The sequence below is a fragment of the Platalea leucorodia genome, assembly GCF_965183815.1.
Source record: "Platalea leucorodia genome assembly, chromosome: 4".
NCBI classification, from domain to species: domain Eukaryota; kingdom Metazoa; phylum Chordata; class Aves; order Pelecaniformes; family Threskiornithidae; genus Platalea; species Platalea leucorodia.
The window spans coordinates 56106117-56129794 of NC_138826.1; the positions used below are offsets into that span (position 1 = coordinate 56106117).

At 35.9% G+C, this 23678-nt stretch overlaps 1 protein-coding gene across 1 annotated transcript in view; it reads right to left on the reverse strand.

The window, feature by feature from the left end:
• PLEKHA5 (pleckstrin homology domain containing A5) overlaps window positions 1–23678 on the reverse strand; it is a 66734-nt gene that overhangs the window by 18368 nt on the left and 24688 nt on the right. The window contains exons 7-15 of the mRNA XM_082309231.1: window positions 21480–21948; window positions 19823–19906; window positions 16972–17091; window positions 16233–16286; window positions 9539–9619; window positions 3513–3575; window positions 2175–2255; window positions 1891–2040; window positions 375–476 (exon numbers count right to left, since the gene is read on the reverse strand). Coding sequence (XP_082165357.1) covers window positions 375–476; window positions 1891–2040; window positions 2175–2255; window positions 3513–3575; window positions 9539–9619; window positions 16233–16286; window positions 16972–17091; window positions 19823–19906; window positions 21480–21948 — 1204 coding nt within the window. The remainder of the gene's footprint in view (window positions 1–374; window positions 477–1890; window positions 2041–2174; window positions 2256–3512; window positions 3576–9538; window positions 9620–16232; window positions 16287–16971; window positions 17092–19822; window positions 19907–21479; window positions 21949–23678) is intronic.

The window sequence follows — 23678 nt, forward strand, 5'->3', positions numbered from 1 at the left end:
TCTTCATATATAAGACCTGAAGCAATGCTTAGAATATTTTTTATTATAATTTATTTTGATAGAATGATTTAATTACATTGTAAAATATTCAGTTAAATGGAAGGTTTTGTGTGAAGATTTACTATGACTGTCATAGCAATTAAGGTCTGAGAAAACTACCCTGTTTTGGACACCATCACTGCAACAGAAAAAGGAGCCCGTGCTGTAGCTTCAAAAAAATAGGAAAAGCTGAAGACCTCCTCAGAACTTACAAACTTTCTTTTTATACTTTGTAAGCTAATGCACCATGTCCCCCTTTTTTCATTTGTGTAGTTTTTAAACAAAATCATAGAAAATGAAAGTGACTTAAATGTCCTTTTAGATGTATGCCACACCTGAATTTCTCCAAGCCGATCGAGTTGCTCCTGCATATGGTTCCTTGTTACAGTTACATCATACTCCAATTTATCATATTCTCTCCAAGCTCTTTCCAGTTCCTAAATATATAACAAAAGAATTACAGCTGCACATTCAAGTTTAAAAAAAAAAAAAAGTATATTTATTTTTCTTTATTCAGTGGCACGAAACTTCAGGAAGTAATGCATAAATCGATATCAGCAATAAATAAATACGTATTTTAGAGAATGCAATGTATAAACAGATTTTTGATTTTCTAATGATACTGAATGGAATTAAAACAAAACAGCATTTTGTCTTTTCACAAACAAAAAAGATAGGCAAGGGCAAAATCTTCAGAAGATGTCTTTATAGTCAGCAGGCATGTGGGTCTTCAGCTGTCCTTCCACCGAGGCAGAAACCCCACAAAAATGCATGCAAATTTGTCTCTTTTATCACATAGAATACATACGTGTGAGCGCACAGTCTGTGTGTGCATATGCAATGTATTATGCAAGACAAATATAAGTCATCCAACCCTGCCTGTAAGGTTACCAGTGAATGCCCCAGGCCTGCTAATACACCATTATTTTACGTATGTGAAACTCCGAACAGCAGAAGGGAGAAGGTGCAAAAAGAAAACCTTCTTTGAGGTCAGCTCTACCATCTCACTTTTTAAGCCTACATCAAGCAATTTACTCAATTTAGCATAAATTTAAAAGTTAATGAGGGAAACTATATCTTGAGGATTTCCTTCCCCTGATTCTCTTTTGCTTGTCCAACCAATTCCTTTTACAACAGTCTAACCTTCAGACTAAAACCAGTATTTCAGGGCCTACTTCCTATCAATTTCACCACAGTAAACCACTGGAACTTGACACTGAAATACCTTTTTGGATATATATGTAACTACGCAAAAATGATTCTTTACTTTGTCATTTCAGTGTAGAAACCATCATGAAGTGGAAAAGGACAGTAAACAGCAATTCCCTTCCTTTTCTTTTTATTTTTTTAAAGGTTTTTGAAAGTGCATAACTTGAAACATCTTTAAATATAATGGCCCACTATTAAGAGAGACCATGACAGTACAGTCTTTTCTTCTTTTCATCCTGCAGCTGCTTTTGCTTAAAGTAAGTCACCTATCTGATCGAATATCCGATAAAGTTTGTGCTTGCTACTGTTTTGCCATCACAAATCATAAAATAGCTTATTTGCATTATTTTCTTCCTCTATAATAAATTTTTCAAACTATAAAGATGAAAATTACCGCACCAATTAAAGTCAGTATGCACTCATTGCTGGCCAAAAAAAATAAAAGTAAAGAAAGACTACTCGATGAATACAGTGAAAAGATCACTTTCCAGCTGCCTTTGACAAAAATACAAGCAAGTAAGACAACTGAGTTTTGATAGAACGTAATGAAAAATAACCAAAGACAACCCAATTAACAACATGAACATGAAGATAATTGTTTAACACTTCATTGAGTTTTACTGGCAAGAATGTATTACTTACTGCAGTAGCTCGCGATACTTCTCGACAAGTGCTAAGTAGTCCGTTCTGCAAGTCATCTCTCTGTAAGACTACATTTTGTATGGCTGCGGGATTATCTGCATTCATTTCTATCTCCTGACTTGCTGATAGCAAAGCTTGCTCAAGCGTGTACTATTATAATAAAAAGAATTATTTTTAATGTTCTGCATCATTGGGCTGATTTTCATTTTATTTCAGTTACCAATGTTCTGATAATAAGCATGTAAAATAACATCCACTTTAAGTAATAAATACAATTGTCCTACTTTCTCCTTGTGTAGCTGTTGAAGCTTCTCTTCCAGCGCTTGTACAGCTTTATCTTGTTCACATAAACGGCTAAGCTTAGCCTAGTATGTAACAGAAAATTATCGTAATTAGGATTTCATTTTTTAACGTCTTCAGCAATCAAAATATAACCTGATCAAATCATTACAAGAATCTATATAAAATTTGATTACCATGAAATATTCTGAAAATTCTAAATTCTAAAACTCTGAAGGCATCAGTGTTGTATTTTCAAATTAACCTTAAGAAACTCTCTTAAGATACTATGAAATAAGTGTTATAACAACTTCGAACAGCATGGCTCAAAACATGTAATTTATGATTCTACAACTAAATCTTTACAATTTAATAATAGGTATTAAATACCATTTTAATTTACATATTCCTTACTATTATAAAGACCACTGCATACATTCACAGTCTTTCCCATGGCTTATTTCAGGTTTTTAATAGTTAGTTACTAATACTATCCGTGTTCTGCTCTGTTTTACCTCCGATCGAGGGTTGGCTATGACTAAAACTGTTCCAGTCCAGCTCCACTTTGAGCAAATAACTGTTCAGTGCACTCTAACCAATTTGAACCAGTTTACTTTTCTATTTGAAGAACTTTTTTTGGTTCATTTTGCGCTGCTCTGACTTTTTAACTCTAAGATAACTCTGGAAGTCTGCTTTCTTTTTTACTCTTAAAAGAACATCCCCTAAATCAGTATCTCTACTCTTAGTTGCATTGTGCAAGAATGACTACTCTGGAAGTCTGCTTTCTTTTTTACTCTTAAAAGAACATCCCCTAAATCAGTATCTCTACTCTTAGTTGCATTGTGCAAGAATGACTAGACATGCATATGTTTGCATATACAGTATGACTACATGTGTGTATTTTTTGCCACCAATTTGAAAACTGACTTTAAACATCAAGCCCCTTTTCTTTAGTAACTAGCAACCCAATACTTTGAATGGTAACTACCCATGCCAAATTTCAGTTTTGGAACATGGGTCACGTCTCCTGAGAAATTACATCTCTCATGCTTATAACTGAACTACAGCTACAGAGCTTTTCCCTTCTAAAGCAGTTAATTCCTTTCTAGAAGCAATTCACCTTTGAACAGATTTTGAAATTTCAGCCTAAAATATAATACTTCCTGCAAGTTAGAAGCTTATTACAAAAAGAATCTTATGCCCTTCAATTTCACAAAGCAATTTCTCTTGGCAATCACCTGTATGAACTGCATTTCAAACCCAAAAGTCAAGAGGGGAATTATTATCAAAATAAAGAGACAAATACCAACATTTCCAAGGTAGAAGAAATACAAATGACTTACATCAATATCCAGCTCTTCAGTTCTATATTTGTATAGTGTACCCCTACATTCTTCTTGTGTTAACTATAAGGAAGAATAATATTGCCATAAAACAACTTAATTGGAGTATGAAAATGAAACTACTGTTCAGCTTAAGAGTTTTAATACAGAAATCAGCTTTCGCTTGAAAGTCAAACATACCACATTGAACAATATCTTTTCAGCCAATATATATTAATGAAGATAAGTAAATGGAATGTCAAGCAGACTGTCAGTAGAAAGTTGTATTAACTTAACAGGCTGGGTTTCTAATCCAAACTGGATTTTTAAAGATGTACAACTAACTCAATCAAAACACGGATTATGTAGGAAGATGAAACTGCCAGAGTACACCTAGACACAGTTATGCATCATTATGCACGTTTTCTTATGTGCATTCTAAATAAAGGGGCTCATTCTACTTGGAATTAACCATTCTAGGCCCACTAAAGTCAAGTGTATTCACAAGGAGGATATTCTGATGTGAATCTGAAATCAGAACAGAATGACCTGAGTATACAAAATACGCGTAAAATATCTCATTACAGACATATGCCCAGTAAGTGCTGCCAAACACCTTTCTGCCTACTTTTTCATATGGATTCCCTCCCCTCCAACAGAGTATTACCAGAAATGCCATAAATGGAGGCCCTTCTATTTTATCTTTGGGCCTAGGCAAACTTGTCTCCTCATGCTGGTCAGCATCTAAGGCATCCTCAAATTACTTTCATACAGCTCCTCACATTAAGTTCTTAACTCTTTCAGTCTCTGAACTGACCAGTAATGAGATCTAAAAATATTTTACATGAAAAAAGGTGGTTCCCCATTTTAGAATGGACTGTCACATACAGTAACTACTTTAATGTCCTATACAGCAAGTATTGGCATAACACTATCAACCTTCATATTCTATTTAATTAAAAATGTGTGCATTGAGTCCCAACATAGATGCTTTCCTTTCATGTATCTGTCATAATTAGGTCATCGTGACTTAATAGTGCAAGAAAGACTATAAAAACACAAGTCCATGTTAAAGGACACTTATAAATAAAAGGACTAGGGAAGGGTTAATCAGACAAGCATTCCAAACATACAATAAATCTTCAACACACTTAAGTGTTTCATTTCAAGACATTATGTCCACATACCTCATGCAAATGCACCTGGTGACAATTTAAAAGTACGTATAGTGTATTAAAACCACACAGTAACTTTCTTTGAAATGGACATTTTATGAAAATGAGCGTTGGAATATGAAAAAAGCCACAGCACTTTTGCACCCCATGAATGTCACAAAAATTAAGATATCTTTTTAAACTCCTACTATTGTAGAGTAGTGGTTTTTAACTGTTTATTTTATCACAATGAGAGAAAAATGAGGAATGGAAATATTTAAAAAAAACTCATAAACATGGCCAAATGTCTTTAACTTACAGAGAAAACCTAGTTATATTTCACAACAGAAAGATTTTACAAAAGAAAGATTATCCCCTATTAGATAAATACATCTTCCCAAGACAATGCTCAGCATTTATATGGCTTGCCTGGAAAAATGTAATGCTATATTTTCAAGCCAGTATTTTTTACACTTTTTTTATTTTTTTAAAAAAAGAGAGACATTTATTTTTTTGGCATTTCAACCTTAATTACAGCTGAGTTTAAAATAACTTGCCAATTCAGCATCCTTACCCCTGCCTACCTCCTAAAAGGAATCTATTTTAAATATTCAGAGAAAAAAACCACATTTTCAAAGAATCCTCTACACGTGCTAATTCTTCTTATTAAAATCCTATCACACTTTTAAAATTGCTGCCAACTTCTTGCTTTTGTCAGCTGTACTGGTTTCCTACAATAGGTACTGCTGGAGAGCCACTTCATTTCAACAGTTCTACGCAACATTTTACGTAGACTTAACACAAAAACTCTAAAAATAGTATGAAACACTTAATCCATCTCTGACAAAACAGCACCTCCTCTTTCCACAGTTTATCTATAAATCAGCTTGAGGCAAAAAGTGCAGAATGCTAGTGCATCCTACTGGAATTATGAGAGGAATTGCAGCAGTCAAAATGCAATTACACATTACGAGCAAGGTTAACAACCTCATAACCCTGGAAAATGCATTATAAGAGCTCCAGCGATCAAGTTATCAAAATGTATTTTATGTCACGTTCAACAAACGTCTCTCTTACCAAATCATTCCTAGAAATACTTTACCCGGACAGTAATTTCAGAGAAAGAGTGCCACCTACTGAACCACTGACATGACTTGCTGCTGACTTCTACACTTTTCCTCGACATTTGCCTACTTAAATATAAAGAAGTCTATTCTTCTTAACATGGTGAAATACACTGCACAGATCCCAAACATTAAGGAGCAGCACCCTGAATACCTACAAACAGAACTTACCATTTTTGAAAGGCAAACTGCACACGCAGAGTTTGGCCAAACATGTATCTTACACGTGAAAAGGTAAAGTGAACTTAATTGAACCTCCATCTTACGTTAGAAATAATTTGTCATCTACTTTACAGCCCCACTGTACAGTCCCCATCTCTGTCAAACACCAGTACCAGGTGAATCACAGAAGTGGATAAATCCACCACAATGGGCACAATATAAGATGTCCTTAGAGGGAAATTTCTTCCCAAATAAATCCAGATTAGGCAAATCTCTCTTGAGACATGAGGGGTTAAACCTATTTAAGCAGTCAATATTAAAAACATTTAAGTGACTGTATTATTTCATTACCTTATAAGCTATTTTCAGATTCTGCTAACCATTTTGATTCAATAAATATATGGGAGGAAATTTCACATTCTGAGAGTACACTAAGCATCTCTGCAAGATACTGCACTTAGGAAATTAAAACAGGACAATCTAGGACATTTTGTGGGGAGCATGAGGTTAAAGTCAGACTTCCAGGTGGCTTTTTTATTCTTTTCCCCCTCCTTTTTCTTTTTTAAAGTACTTCCTACTATCAGGAAGCAGGGCAAATGCACATTTACCACACAGTAAGCAAGATTCTCCTCTAATTTTGCATAATGCGACAGATAACTTATCAAATACAAATTGGAAATACAAGATTTTTAGCTCAAATACAATAATCTCGTGTTCATAACAAAACCTGAAAAATGTTTCTACCTACAAATCTCAAAATCTAACATGCATAACAGTTTAAATGTACGCAGCTGCTATAATAATACTAATAGTAATAATAAATGCCACAAACAAGATCTCCCTATCCTTATAGGAGCAAAAAGTCAAGGACTATTTTTATACATTTTTAATGTATTAAGAACAATTATCCAAGCAAAGACCTGGATGTTAGCCTGTTGCACTCAGATTTTCATTTTTCCCACTTCAGGGAACTCACAGACATAAGAGGAACTGAGGGTAATTCTACTTTTTAAAATCAGCATATACTGCTTTAGAAAACAAGATTAACACTCCTCACCTAGTATTAGAAAGAAACAAAAAAGACCAAGGTAGAAATGGGTCCAGGCTGTAGAAAGCCTCTGTTTTTCTTATCTGTACATATGGAATCATTGCCCTGGCTTATACATGTAAGTTTACAGTACAGTCTGTAGAGCAGACTGATGTAAGTCAAAGTGATTTAAAAAGCTGTGGAGATGTAACAAGTCACAAACAAAAATGTCTTAACTAACACATTTGAAATAGTATGTATTTTAGCTATTTTACTAAAGAACCATTAATCATTACAAACAAACAGGAAGCAAGACACCTTAATTTTTAATTAAATACAAGCTTTTCTTGCTTTCCTTTGCTTAACTCTAAATGAGCTCAGTCACAAAACTGAACTGAATAAACTGAAGCAAAGAAAGATCCTTTTCTCTACCCGCAGGAATGGTTACCGTCATCAGAAACTAGTTTATCATCTTGAAAACAAAACAGGTTTCAGTCGCTTACACAGAGGCTTCTCCCAATTGTTTACATTTCTTTAAAACTGCAGTGGGAAATACGGTTGGTAAAACCAATTTATTTTATTTGAATAAAAAATTAGATATTGTTTAAACTTTAAATAAGTTGCCAGAATTTTAAACAGGTTAGTTTTGCATTACAAAAATTTAGAAGACTATTTAGGCAATGAAATTTTGAGTGTATTTTAATCCTTTCTTGGAAGTTAGTTAATACAATATTTCCTATAGGAAACTTCACCCGTGAAAGCAGAAGGTCCTGCTATCCTCCAGTTTATGCAACACACGGGTTGTTCTGCACAAGCCTGCCAACATGTTGCAAACACTCTGACCTGAAGAGACCACATCTCTAGTGACAAAAGGTTATTCAATCTTCGTGACCTGTTAGATTCACTGTTTATTTTACAAGAATGTCAAAAAAGGTGCTTATTCAGTGTCAAATACGAAGCAGTAGGCATGTCTACAAGGTGAAGGCAGTGCTGCGTAGTGATACCTTAGCTGACAGGAGAGCTTCATCAAGACAGCACTTTGAAATTTAGCGGTATCCCTAAAGAAGTGGGCCGACTAGCCCAAGCACAGCTTTACCTCAAATGTGGCTATATTAATATTAGAAGCTGAGCTAGTTTACCCTGACACATCCAAAGCATGTCTGTTCATTATATGCATGCTGACTTACTTGTCTTACATACCCTACTACAGAAAATTGATTTGCTTTACAAAAATCATAACAGCTAGGCTTCTTTAAAAAAAAGAAAACAAACAAAAAAACCAAACAAACAACAAAAAAAAACCAAACCACCACCAAAACCCAATTTCATTTAGGGCTTGAGGGCACCTTACTTCTCCCATTCCTCTCCCAAATAGTTCATTCAGGTTCCATGCTAAAGCTCCTATTTTGCACATAGTAGGACAAATTGGATGATCCTGAAATCAAAGTCAATCACAACCCAACTTCCTTTGGAAAGCTGAGATTTTTCTTGCAACTTTTCTGGATCACAAGCAAATTTACAATGTGGAGTTAACTTCAAAAAAAATGAAACATGAAATTAAGCTGCAGAATTTTTTTGAAACATGGCAAAGTATTAATCACTAATAAATGACTTTTTTACATGGCAGAATATCTCCTTTTCTTCAAACTATGCAACCTTTATATGCCATTTTGGTTCACAAAGGGATAAATGCAAGTGTAAGGGACCTGGTCAGATATTCCCTTCTGACTGGCAGCCAGAATTGCACACCTCAGCTGCTGCAAAATATCATAGTCATTTAAGTAAGAACAACATCTTTGTTACAGTTAAGACTAGAAACTTCTTAAACATTCCCTGACATGACAGGAGCTATTCAGCTAAGCCCCAGTATCCTGAAGACACTGCAGTGCCAACAGATACGTATTGGCCATGCTCATAAGTTAATGCAGGTCTCAACTCACAAACAATATTTCCATTCACATTTCTGATTCTTCTTCCATCTTACCATTTACTACCATCACTAGATACTCTGTAAGTGTGCACGGTTAAGTCTGCTGTGACTTTATGAACAGACACTGCCTTTTGGATTTACAGTCCCCAGATCAAAGTAATTTTGATCCTTCCTTTCTTCAGTGGCTAAAGGCTTGGTGGGTGCAAACAAAAACTTGTAAATCCACTTCCTAGAACAAAACAAAATTGCCAGAAATGACCAGGTAAACACCACTCACATGCTTTTGTAGTGGTCAAAAGAAAGAAGCACCTTTGAACACTAATTGCAGAGAATCATGCTAAGACAAATGTTGGAAGCTTATTGGAAGTTTCATGAATTTACTGGACACCTGCATAAAACATCAACTAATTAAATTGTCTAGACAGAAAGAGTTATTCAAAAGGGTACATTTAATACTTAACAACAAAAACGCAGCAAAAGCCATGCTAACGATATCGCAGCATTTTATAAAGCATGGATGACTTGTGGTTTTCCAAAGCAAATAAGAGAAACACCAATGTTATGAATAAATCTGAGGAACAACCAAAACTGTCACTAAGGAAAATTTTCGCAGATGATAAAGCAATTTCATTCACTATCCAAGACCTTACTTGCTGGTACAGTTGCGGTCTTAGCGCCGAGTTCTCAATCATAGTGTGAACCATGGTGATTAAAGGTTCATTCTCTTTCATCTATTTCAAATCAGGAGGAGCATACAGCAAACATCAGTTTACAGCATGGCTAGATTTGAAAGACGACACTGTAAAATATAGCCTCTACTTTAATTTTTTCTAATAATGCAGTAGATTACATTTTTATCCCATGCTTTTTATATATTCCATCATTCAGTAATATCAACATCTGAAAAGTTTATTAATGTCAAACAAATGTAGCAAAACCACATAAATGCTCAAAACTAATGTAATATTTATTCACCAACACTCTCCCTTTTTCAAAATAAAAATGCTTAAAATAAGCCCGGCTTTGCATGATATTGAAATGAAAAGTATTATCAGATTATGCAATAGGAACACTCAAAACTTTATCAGAAAACCTTTTAAATTATAGATATACTAATTCGGTGTACATTAAAAAGATATAAGCATTCCCAGCCTCTGAATATTAAGTGAGGTTTAGACTTATTTTCATGTATCACAAAATGCCTTTATATACTGCACTGATTTATATACTTCAGAACTTTGAATCCTTACTCATTGTATTTATCAACCCCCATATACAGGTGTGAAACTATTTCAGAACTGGTCAGACATTTTCTAGAATGATTAGTATTTATTGATGTGTGTGCAAATGTCAAAACTAGATACTTTGATTATTACAGTAAAAATTGCATACGTTTAGGATTTCTGAAAAGTATGCAACACAGACAATAGTATGGGATCTTTGGTTTTAAAAAGGAGACTTTGGTAACAGTAAGGGAAAAATTATGAAAACAGATCGTTTTCCTCTCCAAAACAAACTGAAAAGTCACTTAATGCACAATCCCCCTCCTATTTTTGTTGGAAACTTTAGGACCTCTTCAGCAATACCTGTTTCAAGTATGGTTAGAGAGGAAGGAAGTGTGTGTATGAATACTTGTGATCTTTCGCTCTGTCTTTATGTATATAGATGCACTCACCATGAACTTGCACGGCAAGGTTTTATTTCATAGACTGAAATGCAACAGAAAGCCTGAGTTTCTGATGCCTTTTGGAATTTCTTGCCCCTGATTACTTCGGAAAAAAACTAACGTACATTTGGAGCAGTATTTTTTCTTTCTCCTTATGGGAAACACATTTTTCTCATTATAGATAGAGGACCTTTTTGTTGTTGTTGTTGTTTTTTTTATACATAGTAAAGTCTGCTCAGCTGATAAGTTAATCACCCAATAAAGAGTACCTTATCTTAAGAAGGCAAGCTTATGATGCTCTGTTCAAGGCAGGAAAAAACCCAAACAAGAAACCCCTCCCATTTGCTCCACCATCTACAGTATACATAAACAGAAAACTAGAACTGACACAAGAAGTTGTTCTCCCTTTACGTTCAAATTTTGTCCAGAGAGTGGGTGCACCAGGTGATACCAAAAGATTTCTCAATAGTAAGATCAACAATAAGGTCCAAAGCCAAGCAATCAAACTACAACCAACTGAAATATCTGTAAAGGAAAAATTGCTCTGAGGCTGAAATATTTTATTAGGAGTATACTGGTTTGGATGCATTTTTATTAGGAGGATTTCAACAGCTTCAGGCTCTTGGCTAATTCTTTTTTACAATATTTCAAATTTTTCCTTTCTGACCGATAACAGACAATGCCAGAATTAATTTCTGTGGAACTGTTCAAAGATTATTTTCATCCAGATCAGAAAAGAAGCAAAGTGGATTTGCTCAAAAGAGGTTCTGAAGTAATGCTTTGTCCTCCAGCCAGCTCCAGCTTTGATTTATAGGACTTCTTCCAATATTTCTACTACCATTGGGGCTTATCTAACACTGTTTGCAGAGGCCAGTTATTTCCAGAAAAGCTCCAGTTCCTTAAGCCCTTATGGAACAAAGATCAAAACACAGATAATTGGTAAAGTAATGCCAAGCCTTTGTAGCCGTCAAATATAGCAAGCTTTTTTCCTCTTCAGGAAATAAGGTTTCCAAAAAATACTGACATTTAACTATTGAGAAGTTAAGTTCTTGAGGGAGTATGTATCCATCACAAACCTGTTAACTAAAGCTAGCGCGCACACAAGGCAATGCGTACTGAAGAACTGGCAAAGTAAACCAGAGTTATGCAGGACACAACGCCAAGTCCCATGCTCTAAAAGGCGAAGAGGTACCTATTCTGTGCTCTTAAAGCATTATCACAAGGCTACTCCCAAACCGAAGTTGCATGCTATTCACATTGAATAAATAGCTCTGGGAAAAATATCTGCTTGTTCATAACAGAAATAAACATTGATTTTCTCTCACTTCGGAAAAAAAAAATTATTTTGTACAGTAAAGGACACCTTTTATATCCTATGTCTAATACTAATAGTATTATACTCATACAGTTTCTCCAATTAAAGACGACACAAAAATCGGAATTAAGATTTTCATAAGCAAACTGAAGTGCGAACTGCCAGATGCCACACAGGAACACAGCAGTAAAACCAAGCAAAATCCAGCAGCTTTGGCTTTATCACTTTCTGCTTCTAGTAAATAACTCTTTCTTCCCAGAAGTGATGCTTCATCTTTGCTTTTATCTTTACTGATGTAATATATAAAAGCATTTTCCGGTTGGAAACAATGAAAAAAACACCTCCTTGACATATGATCTATATGAACAGCTACATTATTCATGAGTGAGCATCTGAGTGGGTATTTTGTGTTTTAAACTGTAAAGCCAAGCTATTGACAATTTTTCTCTTCCTTCCTTTCCCTATATTCTCTTCTGTGTTTGATAATGCCCTACGCAGATGACATTTCAGTATGTGCTGTTCTGGTGGCAGTGATCAGCTGGAATAGTGGCTCCCTACCAGGACAGCTGACCTCACTGATATGATAAGACCATATGTTATCGGTGACAAAAGACTGAGATCAGATTGGCAGTTTTATCTATTTCCTTTCAAGCTTCCTGAAGGTAAAAGCAGTGGCAATAGGACTTGGCCAAGCTTTTCTCCCACCTTTCCTCTGCTCTTTAATCTTCTGTCCAGAAACAGAGGGAAAAAGCACTTTTTCTTCCTGCATTCTTTTTACAGCAACTCTGCCTCCAGCACATTCTTTTTTTTCACCCTACAGAGCCCCAGTCCTTGAGCCTCCCTTCTTCCTCTAGGGAGGGAAAAGTTAAAAAAGCAGCAGCAGAAAGAACAACAGCGATAGCTGGGTGAGCTCACTCTACCTTTTCCAGATAACCTGACAAATACAAGTAAGAGTAGTATCCTATATGTTGCTAACATAGGACATAGAATTTTAGGCTGAAACACAAGATATCAGATATAATACAGGATATGTCAGCTGTATCCAAACCCCCTTGTACTATTCCAGCCTCCCTTAATATACCTTTTCCCAGAACCACCATCAGCATCTCAGACAGAGGGTGGTGAAGAGAAGAAAACAGAAGGAAAACACCAAGACAGTATGGAGTTGGCTGGGGGACCTTCACTCTATTTGACAACTTCTTGTTCAAGTTCTGTTTATTTTTATGCACCCCTTGAAAACTGAAAGAAACTAAAAATGAAAGTACCAGCAGAAGTATATGAACAATTTAACACCTAAATTATTCACATAAATAGCCATTTCAAAAAACGGGGTGGGGGGGAAGACTGAATGAGATTTAGCAGAGCTTCTAACAAACCAACCTGGGATATGCTGAGATCAATATGACAACACGCATGGAGAATTTTAGTACATAGATAGCTTGAGCTCAGTAGAAAAAGGATTTTCAGCCAAAGAAAAGTTTTATTATCAACATAAAATTAAGCAGCATACTAAAAGACTGGTTTGCTGGAATTCTCCATTGTAACAGAAAGATTCAAGTGGGACCTCCTGCCATGGCTTTATTTACAAAGGAGAAAAAAAAAGCATGTCTAGCTTTTATCTGAAAAAAACTACGTTCCAACTTTTCATTACTGTTATAGTAATTACTGGATACAAATACAATAAGGAGACTGCTGGCTTGGATTTAGTAATACACAATAAGTGATCCTTTAAAATTTAATAAGGCAGAAGACTGAAATTATATGTGCCCTCATAACATGTCCCACATTGGCAAACAAATCATCATTGCCTAGGGTTACTAGCTATGTCCAAAGAACTACTTCTTAAAAGGCAAATGAGTCTCTCTCTCTCCTGCCTCTCTATGAACCTTGAGCCAGCAGAGTGGTTCACAACCTCACTTCAAAAAAAAAAAAAAGGATGATTGACAATCATTCTTTTGGCCATAAGACATCAAAGAAGTCATATGGCTGGATATATGCGTCAGTCTCTTCAATGTTTTTTTCCTCTATCTCTGAACTCCAACAACAACAACAAAAATTCTGAAAGCATAATACAAAACCATCAAAAAGCATAACAGAAGAATTTCTAAGCATCTCAAAAGGAAACAGCGGTACAAAAAAGAAGCATGACTTAAAAAAGGCTATGGGATATTCTTAAGCCTTGATAAGAAAGTCATCTAACCATTAGACAACAACTTAATGCGACACCATAAAAGTTACCCTCCCTACATATGAACTTTAGTCTGCCTGAAAATTCACCTGTGCAACCTCGGTACAAACTTACTAATTATTGTTATGTACAGTACTGAATTCTTTGTGGCCAAAAAGGTGAGAGCTGAAGATAACAGGACTGGAGTTCCACTACATGCTCAAGGCAAAGCAGGTTTTGACACTATTTTTATTAATATTAATAGATTAAATATTTTTATTTATATTTTTATTTATATTTTTAATTTATTAATATTAATAGATTAAATATGTGTGGAAATACCTAATTTAAGTACACTGGACATTTATAATTCAAAGAGGGCAAGTGATTATGCAAGCTGGTTACAGATGCGGATAATGAGGAGGAAAGGCCTCAATTAGACTAGAAGAAATTTTGACTTTTTTTTCCCCAACATAAAGGAAAACTGATAATGGACAAAGTAGCATAAAGATATAAATGAGATACCACTCCTAGAAGCAGTGGTACTCAAAGCAAAAAGACTCTCCGGGGGATTTATTTCATACAGGTAAGTGGCAGTATTATATTAAAACAAGGGGAAAAAAAAGAAAAACTGATCAGAAACTGGGACAAGCATTCCAACTGCTCCTCCATGATTTTGTGATTAAGGTAATACATTTTAGACTTGATAATGATTTCTTACTGTAAGAAGTGCAGTGATTTCTTGCATCTCTGGTAGGGGTAATTATGGCACATTTATAAGATTTAGACACTTCCCTAAACTAATGTTTATCACATCACATTACATTTTTAAATTTTAGCTGATGCAAGTAAAAAGAAAAATCCTTTTTACCAATTTGCATGTTAAACATAGGCAATTCTCTGCGTTTAATCTTGTCTATTATACTGACAAGCTTGGCTAATCAAGCAACAGCATGGTACATAGTTTTACACTTCACATGGACAGTTGTCCTTTCTTGGCAATGAGCTACATTGTTGATGACAGAATTATTCCCTTATTCCAAAACATTATAAACTGGAAATATTTGAGTTGGATGAAATATTTTGGCCTAATTTAGCTAGCAGTTTTTCCCTACTGTTTTGGACCTCCTGCAGCCCCTTAAGACAAGACAGAGATGTTTAGAAATGCATTGCCATCTAACTGAATTGGTCACAATTAACACCTTGTTTCCAAGAGATAACAGGAAAATAAAGTCACTGGGTGAACCAAGCCCGGGTGCGGGCATGCGCGGGCACGTGTGTGCGTGTGGTTTTTAGTAACTCATTGAAATCCTATCACAGGAACATGTAGGACAAAAGTTCTAAGAACAGTTGGTTTTAAGTGTAAGGCTGAAAAATTTAATTAGAAGAAAGAATAGTAGAAAAAGCTCTAGTGGTTTTTATATTTTTAACTAACAGACACCTAGTTGCTTACATTTATTCTAGGCACTTATGACTGTCCTTTATAAGTGCTAGCAAAATTTCCCCTTTAAAAACTTCTCACTCACAACTTGTACAGAAGTCCCATTTGATCATGCAACAAAGCCATAAAAAGAGGTATGTGACATCACAATTCTTCACTTGGCAATCAATTATGTTAGTGAAGACAGAATTGTACCCTCACTCCATAAGTTATCAGAAGTTGTAAAGAAGTAAAACCTTATTCTTATATAAATCTTTAAGAAATAACTGAGTAAAAGGAGAAAAAGTAATGAGCCATGCTATGATTTGTTTAAAACATTTTTTCACGTTTGATGTCCCTTTCATTTAATATCCTGTAGAAACATCTAACTCAATTTGGAAAACTAAAATTATGAGAAGTACTAATTTTCTATAAATTGCATGTGTGTCATATGAGCTTGGAAATATATTATGACTTTGGTTAAAGATGATAAAATGCTACAGTTAGTGTTATTATAAGAAGGGAATGAAGAACAGAACAATTAATTGGCGACTGGCTGCTGTATTCTGACGAATTTTAAACTGAGGGGTTTTTTTCCATTACCTGTCAAATTTGTAATCGATTAAGATAGTCTGTGCTACTTAAAAAGGGCACATATTGGGTATTCAACTTCATAAAAAGCACTGAAAATCCTTCTCCCCAAATATTTCCAGCTTGATAAGAGCAGGCAAAAAGCATTAAGAAATGTAAACGCACAAGAAAATTGCAAATCCCACCTGATGATCCAAATATATGGCATTCCTTTGAAGGTGATGTGAAAGAATCTCATTCTAGCAGGCAGCAGTCAGGGGGGAAAAAGGAAAGGGACAGAAGGTGCAGAATGCATGAAAAGAGCTTTGAAAGATGTAAACTAGACAATGATCTTTCTGTTTTACGTAGAAATATAATGCTGTTTCTATTTGCTTTTTTTTGGTGAACTGTTAACAAGTTTTGATCCCGAAACAGAAGTGATGGAAGTTTGCCATGAATCAGACTACGAACTACTACATTACATTTTGGTTTTACATATAAAATACAGTAAGCTTATGTAAATGTCTACTACACAGACAACTATAAACCCTTTGATAAATCTGTTTTAAACATCTCCTAATTTTTGTACACAGATTACAAATAGGATTGTATCAGATATGAGGCAGTATAAACAATAAATTAATCTCATGATTGATCACTACTAATTTTGATTATAAAAACAATAGGTTAAAAACCTTTAAACTTAACTACAATATATTTTAAAACATTCCTATGTAATTTTGACCCAGCTAATATCAAAAAGCTGTAAGTAAAGCCTCAAAGGGTTAATAGCAGAACATCACATACACAAAGAACCAATGTTACTCTATTCTACTCCCATAGTAGTCAGACGATTTTGTACTAATGGTACAATGTAAACTTTGATTAATAAATGACTACAAGTTAGTGAGAATGGTACATGACACACATTGCTTTATAGCTGACCTTTGGGCTGCTGGCCTCAAGTTTTAGTTGCATGAGCTGTGCTAGTGTGTGTTCCCGGATACTACTCAGTTCTGCTTGCTGCCGTCTCAGCTTTATTAGCAGCAGTGTGAGCTCCTCTGGCTGAAGGAGTGCAGTGTGAGAAGCCAAAGAGTAGAGAAAAGGTTAATTGGTATCCTAAACAACACTTAATTAAAATAAGGGTTCTTAGTATCTCTCTTTCTTACAAAAAACTTTCTATAGGGATACAACAAAAGATACACCATTTTTCCCCAAATTGACCACTTCGAAATATATAACGAAGGGTTAACTTAACTACTCAATACGATTGATACTGCAAATGCTGTAAAAGTGGAACATTCTGTATAAAGGACAAAAATAAGTGAGGATTTTGCAGTAGGAAGTCTGTGCAGCCCTCAAATTTTTTCTGACATGCATATCAAATTGCTGATATTGACTTAAGGGAAGGGGGAGATAATTTTAGCCCTTAGGATATCATTACCTGGACATGGACATGGACAGCCATTTGAGCTTGGTGAAAGAATCAAAAAGGCCCTCAAGAAAATTTAGTTTCTAAAATATTTCTTCAAATGTATGCATCAAATTAAGAATAAAAATAATAAAGAACCCACGATAACTGAACTACATCAGAAACAATCACCTTTCACAAAATAAAACTGCACAAGCATGACAACAATAATTTTCCATCCCACGTTCCTCAGGTCTGAGGCTACCAGTTAATTTATTGCTTTACTTTTATGACTAAGATGTACAATACAGCCCTAGGAAAGGATGAAGAATAGTATTTAAAACCCAAGATTATATATATAATGGAAATAAAGTCCCACTCAAATGGGTATTTGTCAGGTAATTCCACATAGATCAGTTTAGGTCAGTTTGGGAAACTCTACCTGAACCATTCCTGGGAACCACTTCTATTAGCAATACTTCAAAGAAAACAAAACACTTAACATCACAAGTTATTTTTGTTATGTTCCTGTTTGCTTCTGTTTCTTACACTTCTCCAGAAGTCAATCTTATAAGAGGTTAAATATTCACCCAGCATTTTGATTTTCTCACAAGTTCTGTGAGTTAAAAAATAAAACCAAACTCAAACACAAAAAACCCTAAACCCCTGCTTGCTCTCTCCCACAGTCACAGAATTTCCCCAAAGCAAAGAAGTACAGAAAAAAGCTCCAGAGAACCACATATTAAATTACCGAAAAACGAATACCAGGTTCTTGGAATAAAGAAGGAAAATCCCTGAGAACAAGCGTGGTACAGGCACCGTTGTGAGCTCGTACCGAAGTAGCCCACAAGAGGGAGCAAGGGATTTCCACATAGCTTCAGTTGTCAAAACCATTTGCTTTGAGGGAAAACCAACACCAAAGCCAAGTTGTCTAGTGGCCAATCTTCCTCTTATAGTACTCTTTAAATACCTGGATTTAAAATACTTGATTTCAGAGACTAAGCATAAGAATCTAGACTGCTATACAAGACATTTCCAAGTTCTCTCCAAAAATCAGTGACAATGCTTTCAGTCTGAAAATTAACATAATTTTGAAGTACAAGAAAAGTTATTTTTGGAAATAAGAGAATTGAAAGTAGGATCTTCAAACAAAAGGAACAGTAAATCACTTTTTCAAGATCAAAACTTTTCTTGGTATGTTCTGCAAAAAGCCCAATTTTAGAGCATTAGGAATAAACTATTTAATGGTACTTAAATCCAATGTTTGCAAGCAAACTTTTTTCCATAGAGAAGCCCATCGAACAGTAATTCCTACTTCTCTCTAGACATAATGTTGCAAACATTTTTGACTAAGTGCTGTGCTTTTGATACAGCTCTCAGGACTCTTGCAACAACCATGACACAGAATTTTGTTTAAAGAGCTACCTACAGGTTGCCTCCTCTGGCCCCTGCAACACTTGTGCTGGGGGCGGGACTTCTGGTTTCTACAGAGAGAAGCTTGAACCTCCTTGCCCCCAACCTGGCTCATCGGCCCGGCTCCAGCAGCAGAGCCCAGGAGAGCTGATGGGGCCATGAACCGAAAGAAACGTCTGCGGAAGACAAGGCGCAGAGATAAGGCGCCAGCTGCCAAAGGCCAACCCGTAAGTTGCTGAAGGTGCCAGGGATTTGTGCTGGGAAGTGCAAGAAAGAGGGGTCAAGGCAGTGGAAGGATTGACTGGGGAGCTGTTGCCCACATTATGATTCAAAATCTGTATTCTCAACTGATAACTGTCTCAAATAGTAATTTCAGATGGACTGATTACAGAATTAAAAGATTACAGAAAGGAGACAAAAACTTGTAAATATATGTGGTAAATTTAAGACAATTTCTTAGCTTTTGGCTAAGAGTCATGTTTCAATTAGGAAGGTGGACAGTATTCACCAGTATTACTTTGATGAGATACCTTCAATAAGAGTTTCAAGTCTATCACAGAAAAATGGGAGATGTCAGAAAGGACATCACTTTACCAAATGCAGTTTTAGTATCCTTAAGATTTCCAGAAAAGGTAAACTTTACTTCTAGGATTTTCTAAACACTTAGTAGAGAAATAAGTGTTCTGTGATGTATTCTACCCTCTCCCAGGAATTTCTATAATATATCAAAGATGATTTTTTTTAAAAAAGTCTGTATTTCTCAAAGAAAATCTGGAATCAGCTACACAATATTCTCAGAATTCCATGTAACCACAGAGTACTACTTTATTTGCTCTAAAAATCCCTGATAATTAAAGTAAAGGCTACATTTAATGCAAGCTTTGAATAGAATAAGACTTCAGTGTTACCTCTTCATACTTAAAGAATTATTCATAAGAAAAAACTCATGTACCAAATAAAAATCCAACTCACTGTTTTGCCTTGGAGGCTCTGAGGAGTAACAGGCTGTAAACTCAGACCTGCTGGCATTGACCTCCTGTCGGGCACAAAGACATGCTGTACAAAAACAAAATAGCACAGTATGATCCATAGTTATCTAAAGACTCAACAACTATTAAATGCTAAAAAAAAAAAAAAAGTCAAGCCAACTTCACACTCATGACAAATTTGCTATGATTTGTGCCAGCTTTGGCCAGTCATACTCCCTGCTGATCTACCATCTAGGGCACTTGAGTAGCCTACATCTAACTTCTCGAAATAACCCAGCTTTCATCATTCATTTAATTAACAGTCCTCCCTCACAGCTGTTGCCCTAATCATAGCCCATGTAAACAACAACAATTTTAGTTTTTCACCCATCACTGAAAGCTGTTTAAAAACCTAAGATCTCTATATAAAGTTTAAATCTTAAATTTACCCCACCGATTTTAAACAGTCTTCTAATTACCCATCTCTTAAAAACAGGTTTGTGTTTCTAAGTTAATGGAAAAAGCTAATTGTGTAACTAAAAAAACCACAAACCAAATAGCATGAAAAACTGAAGGTAAATGAGAATCTTTTATACAAGATGCTAAATATGAAATGAAATACTAGTATAAAGTGTTCCACAATGAAAAAAATATGAGAAAGCAACCCATGGCTGAAAGGACAAGTAAGCACATGCTCTATAGCACTGACCCTAGTGGTATTTCTCAGATTTGTGAGAAGCACTGATTACTAAATTTCCAGTACAGCTGAGACATAAAGGATGTCAAAACAAAAGTACTCCTTTGTTGATGGAGACCTAAAAACTTCCAAAACCAAGACTTGGTAATCAACTGTAAGTTGTTCAAACCGCTTTAAGATGTAACTAAAGATTTTTTTCCTGCATCAAGAAACATAAAGACACCCGAAATAAAGATTTGGAAAAAGTGCTCAGGAGCATTTTATACAAACTCTAGTTTTACATCCAACTGAAAGAGTAATTTTTATGTAATTATCACCAATTTATTAAAAAACATGCATAACAAGCATGATGGATATAGCAGAGCCAGATACGGCACCCACATTTACAATTCTTCCTGTCTCCCTCTCACTGATGAAGACCAGCGAAATTACACTAGTCAAGCACTAAGGTTGTGTGCAAATAGGCTCTGATCTTTAGTGATCTCCCTAATAACTCAAAGGCATCAAAACAAACAACTACACTCAGCTTTCTGCTGGAACCCAAGGCAGCTAAACTTGCAGCTGAAGATTAGAAAACAGCACGTGGAAAGAAATCTGGGATTTTCAGTCCTCTTAGAGTTCCAACTAAAAAAGCTGGAAAGGAGAAAGTTTTCTGTAGATAAACCAAACTATTCTGAATAATTTGCCTATTGAGTCTTTTTCCTTTAGAGAAACATAATATCATGGACAGTAATATGAGGACAACATGTTTTCACCTAGTGTATTAGAAAAATATCTTTTTACAACTTTTAGATTGTTAAATGCTTTTTAAAAGCAAACCTTTCTTCATGAAAACAGTGATGTAACTTAATCTTCATTATAATAAAACATACTACAGTGCAAAGTGAGTTTTACAGTAACCGTATATTTTCTACTAAAAATCCTTTTAAATAAGACTTTTAACTATTAAAATAAGCATTTTTACCTTAGTATGATGCGTCCTGTGTCTGCGATCAATAGTTACATCTCCCCTTTGCACTGGTGAAGACACTTCTGATCTGTAGGTCCGCTGTGGGGAATATCCTTGGAAACCAGTGATTGAACCATGAGAAGGTGAGGTGGGAATTGAATGCATCGTCTGATCGGAAATATTAATCATAGTTTTTGGGCTACTTAAAGTACTGTGTCTAGTAAGAGTTGTTTGCTTATTGTAAAACTGACGTTGCTGCCATTCATAGAGCTGCCACATTGTGTCATCACGCATTGACCTCCGTTTTTCTTCAGCTGTTACTGGTCCTATGGCTCTGTCATAAGCTGATGGTGTTACGCTGCACAGGCTCTCCGGCCGTGCTTTACTGTTTCTTGGCAGTGTTCTGTAGCCTTCTGGGTACCGGGGTAAAACTTGAGGTCGATGGCTTGGCATGTTTCTTGGTAATGTCTGATATGAGATTATGCTGAAAAATAAATTTTCTTTTTATTAGTGGACAGCCTTAATATTACAGCAATATAAAGTTTTTCAATATTGGTTAGGTTTATCTAGCTAACGCTTACCTTTTTTTTCAATACTACAAGTGTCATTTTAAAAACATGCAAGAAAATCAAGACAACAATTAAAGAATCAACTATACTGATTGAATGCACCGTAGCAGCCAAAACTGGATCCTCTCTCTGATTCGCTGCTTGATTGAATAAGGCTAAGTGCCAGGTCCTGCACTTGGGTCACAACAACCCCATGAAACACTACAAGCTTGGGGAAGAGGGGTTGGAAAGCTGCCCAGTGGAAAAGGACCTGGGGGTGCTGGTCGACAGCCAGCTGAATATGAGCCAGCAGTGTGCCCAGGTGGCCAAGAAGGCCAATAGCATCCTGGCTTGCATAAGAAATAGTGTAGCCAGCAGGACTAGGGAAGTGATTGTCCCCCTGTACTCGGCACTGGTGGGCTGCACCTTGAATACTGGGCCCCTCACTACAAGACGGACATTGAGGTGCTGGAGCGTGTCCAAAGAAGGGCAACGAAGCTGGTGAAGGGCCTAGAGCACAACTCATATGAGGAGCGGCTGAGGGAGCTGGGGTTGTTTAGTCTGGAGAAGAGGAGGCTGAGGGGAGACCTTATCACCCTCTACAACTACCTGAAAGGAGGTTGTAGCGAGGTGGGGGTCGGTCTCTTCTCCCAGGTAACAAGCGACAGGACGAGAGGAAACGGCCTGAAGTTGCACCAGGGAGGTTTAGGTTGGATATTAGGAAAAACTTTTTCACCAAAAGGGTAGCCAGGCACTGGAACAGGCTGCCCAGGGAAGTGGTTGAGTCCCCGTCCCTGGAGGTATTTAGAAGACAGGTAGACATGGTGCTTAGGGACATGGTTTAGTGGTGGACTTGGCAGTGCTAGGTTAACGGTTGGACTTGATGATCTTAAAGGTCTTTTCCAACCTAAATGTTTCTATGATTCTATGATTATATAATCCACATTTCATCTTTTTACCAGTTTAACAGTCTAGTAGTGTCAAGTTTAGATCAAATCTTGTAACTTGTCTATATGCTGGATAGGTCAAAGTTTGGAAAGATTTGAAGTCCTATACTGTTTTCATATGAGTCCATTTTAAATGTTCTCTTTTTCAAAAGTGAAAAAGTCTCCTGTTGTTTCCCTAAGAAAATCTTGAGCAATTACCACGGACATAAAAGAAATTACGATTTTTTTTTTTTTTTTTAACAGCAGACCAAGGAAAAATAGCAGTAATTGCCTAATGAAATTATATTTTGCAATTGTCAAGGACAAGCTGTTCCATATCAGCTACTCAAGCAAAACAAATAGCAAAATATTTCTTTGTTTGATAATAATGTTGTATCGCTTTTCAACTCGGATATGAATTCAAAGGCTTATTCTTTAATTTGTTGCCACATTAAAATTCCGGAGTGCTACAGTCATTTAGCAACTTTCAGCATTAGTTGAAATGCAAAATTTTCCATAGCGAGTATCGATGCATGCCTAAGTATGACAAAGCATTTCTTGATTTTTTCAGAGGACAAAATCTAGGTCATAAACATTGATTCATTCAACCCTTATCTAAAATTCAGATTGAGCACCTCTTAAAGCCTTTTGCTACTGATGACATCTATGATAGATGCTTGCCCAGAGACAACAAAACTGATCTCAAATTGGACATGATTCAGCCATCAGAGGGCAGCACC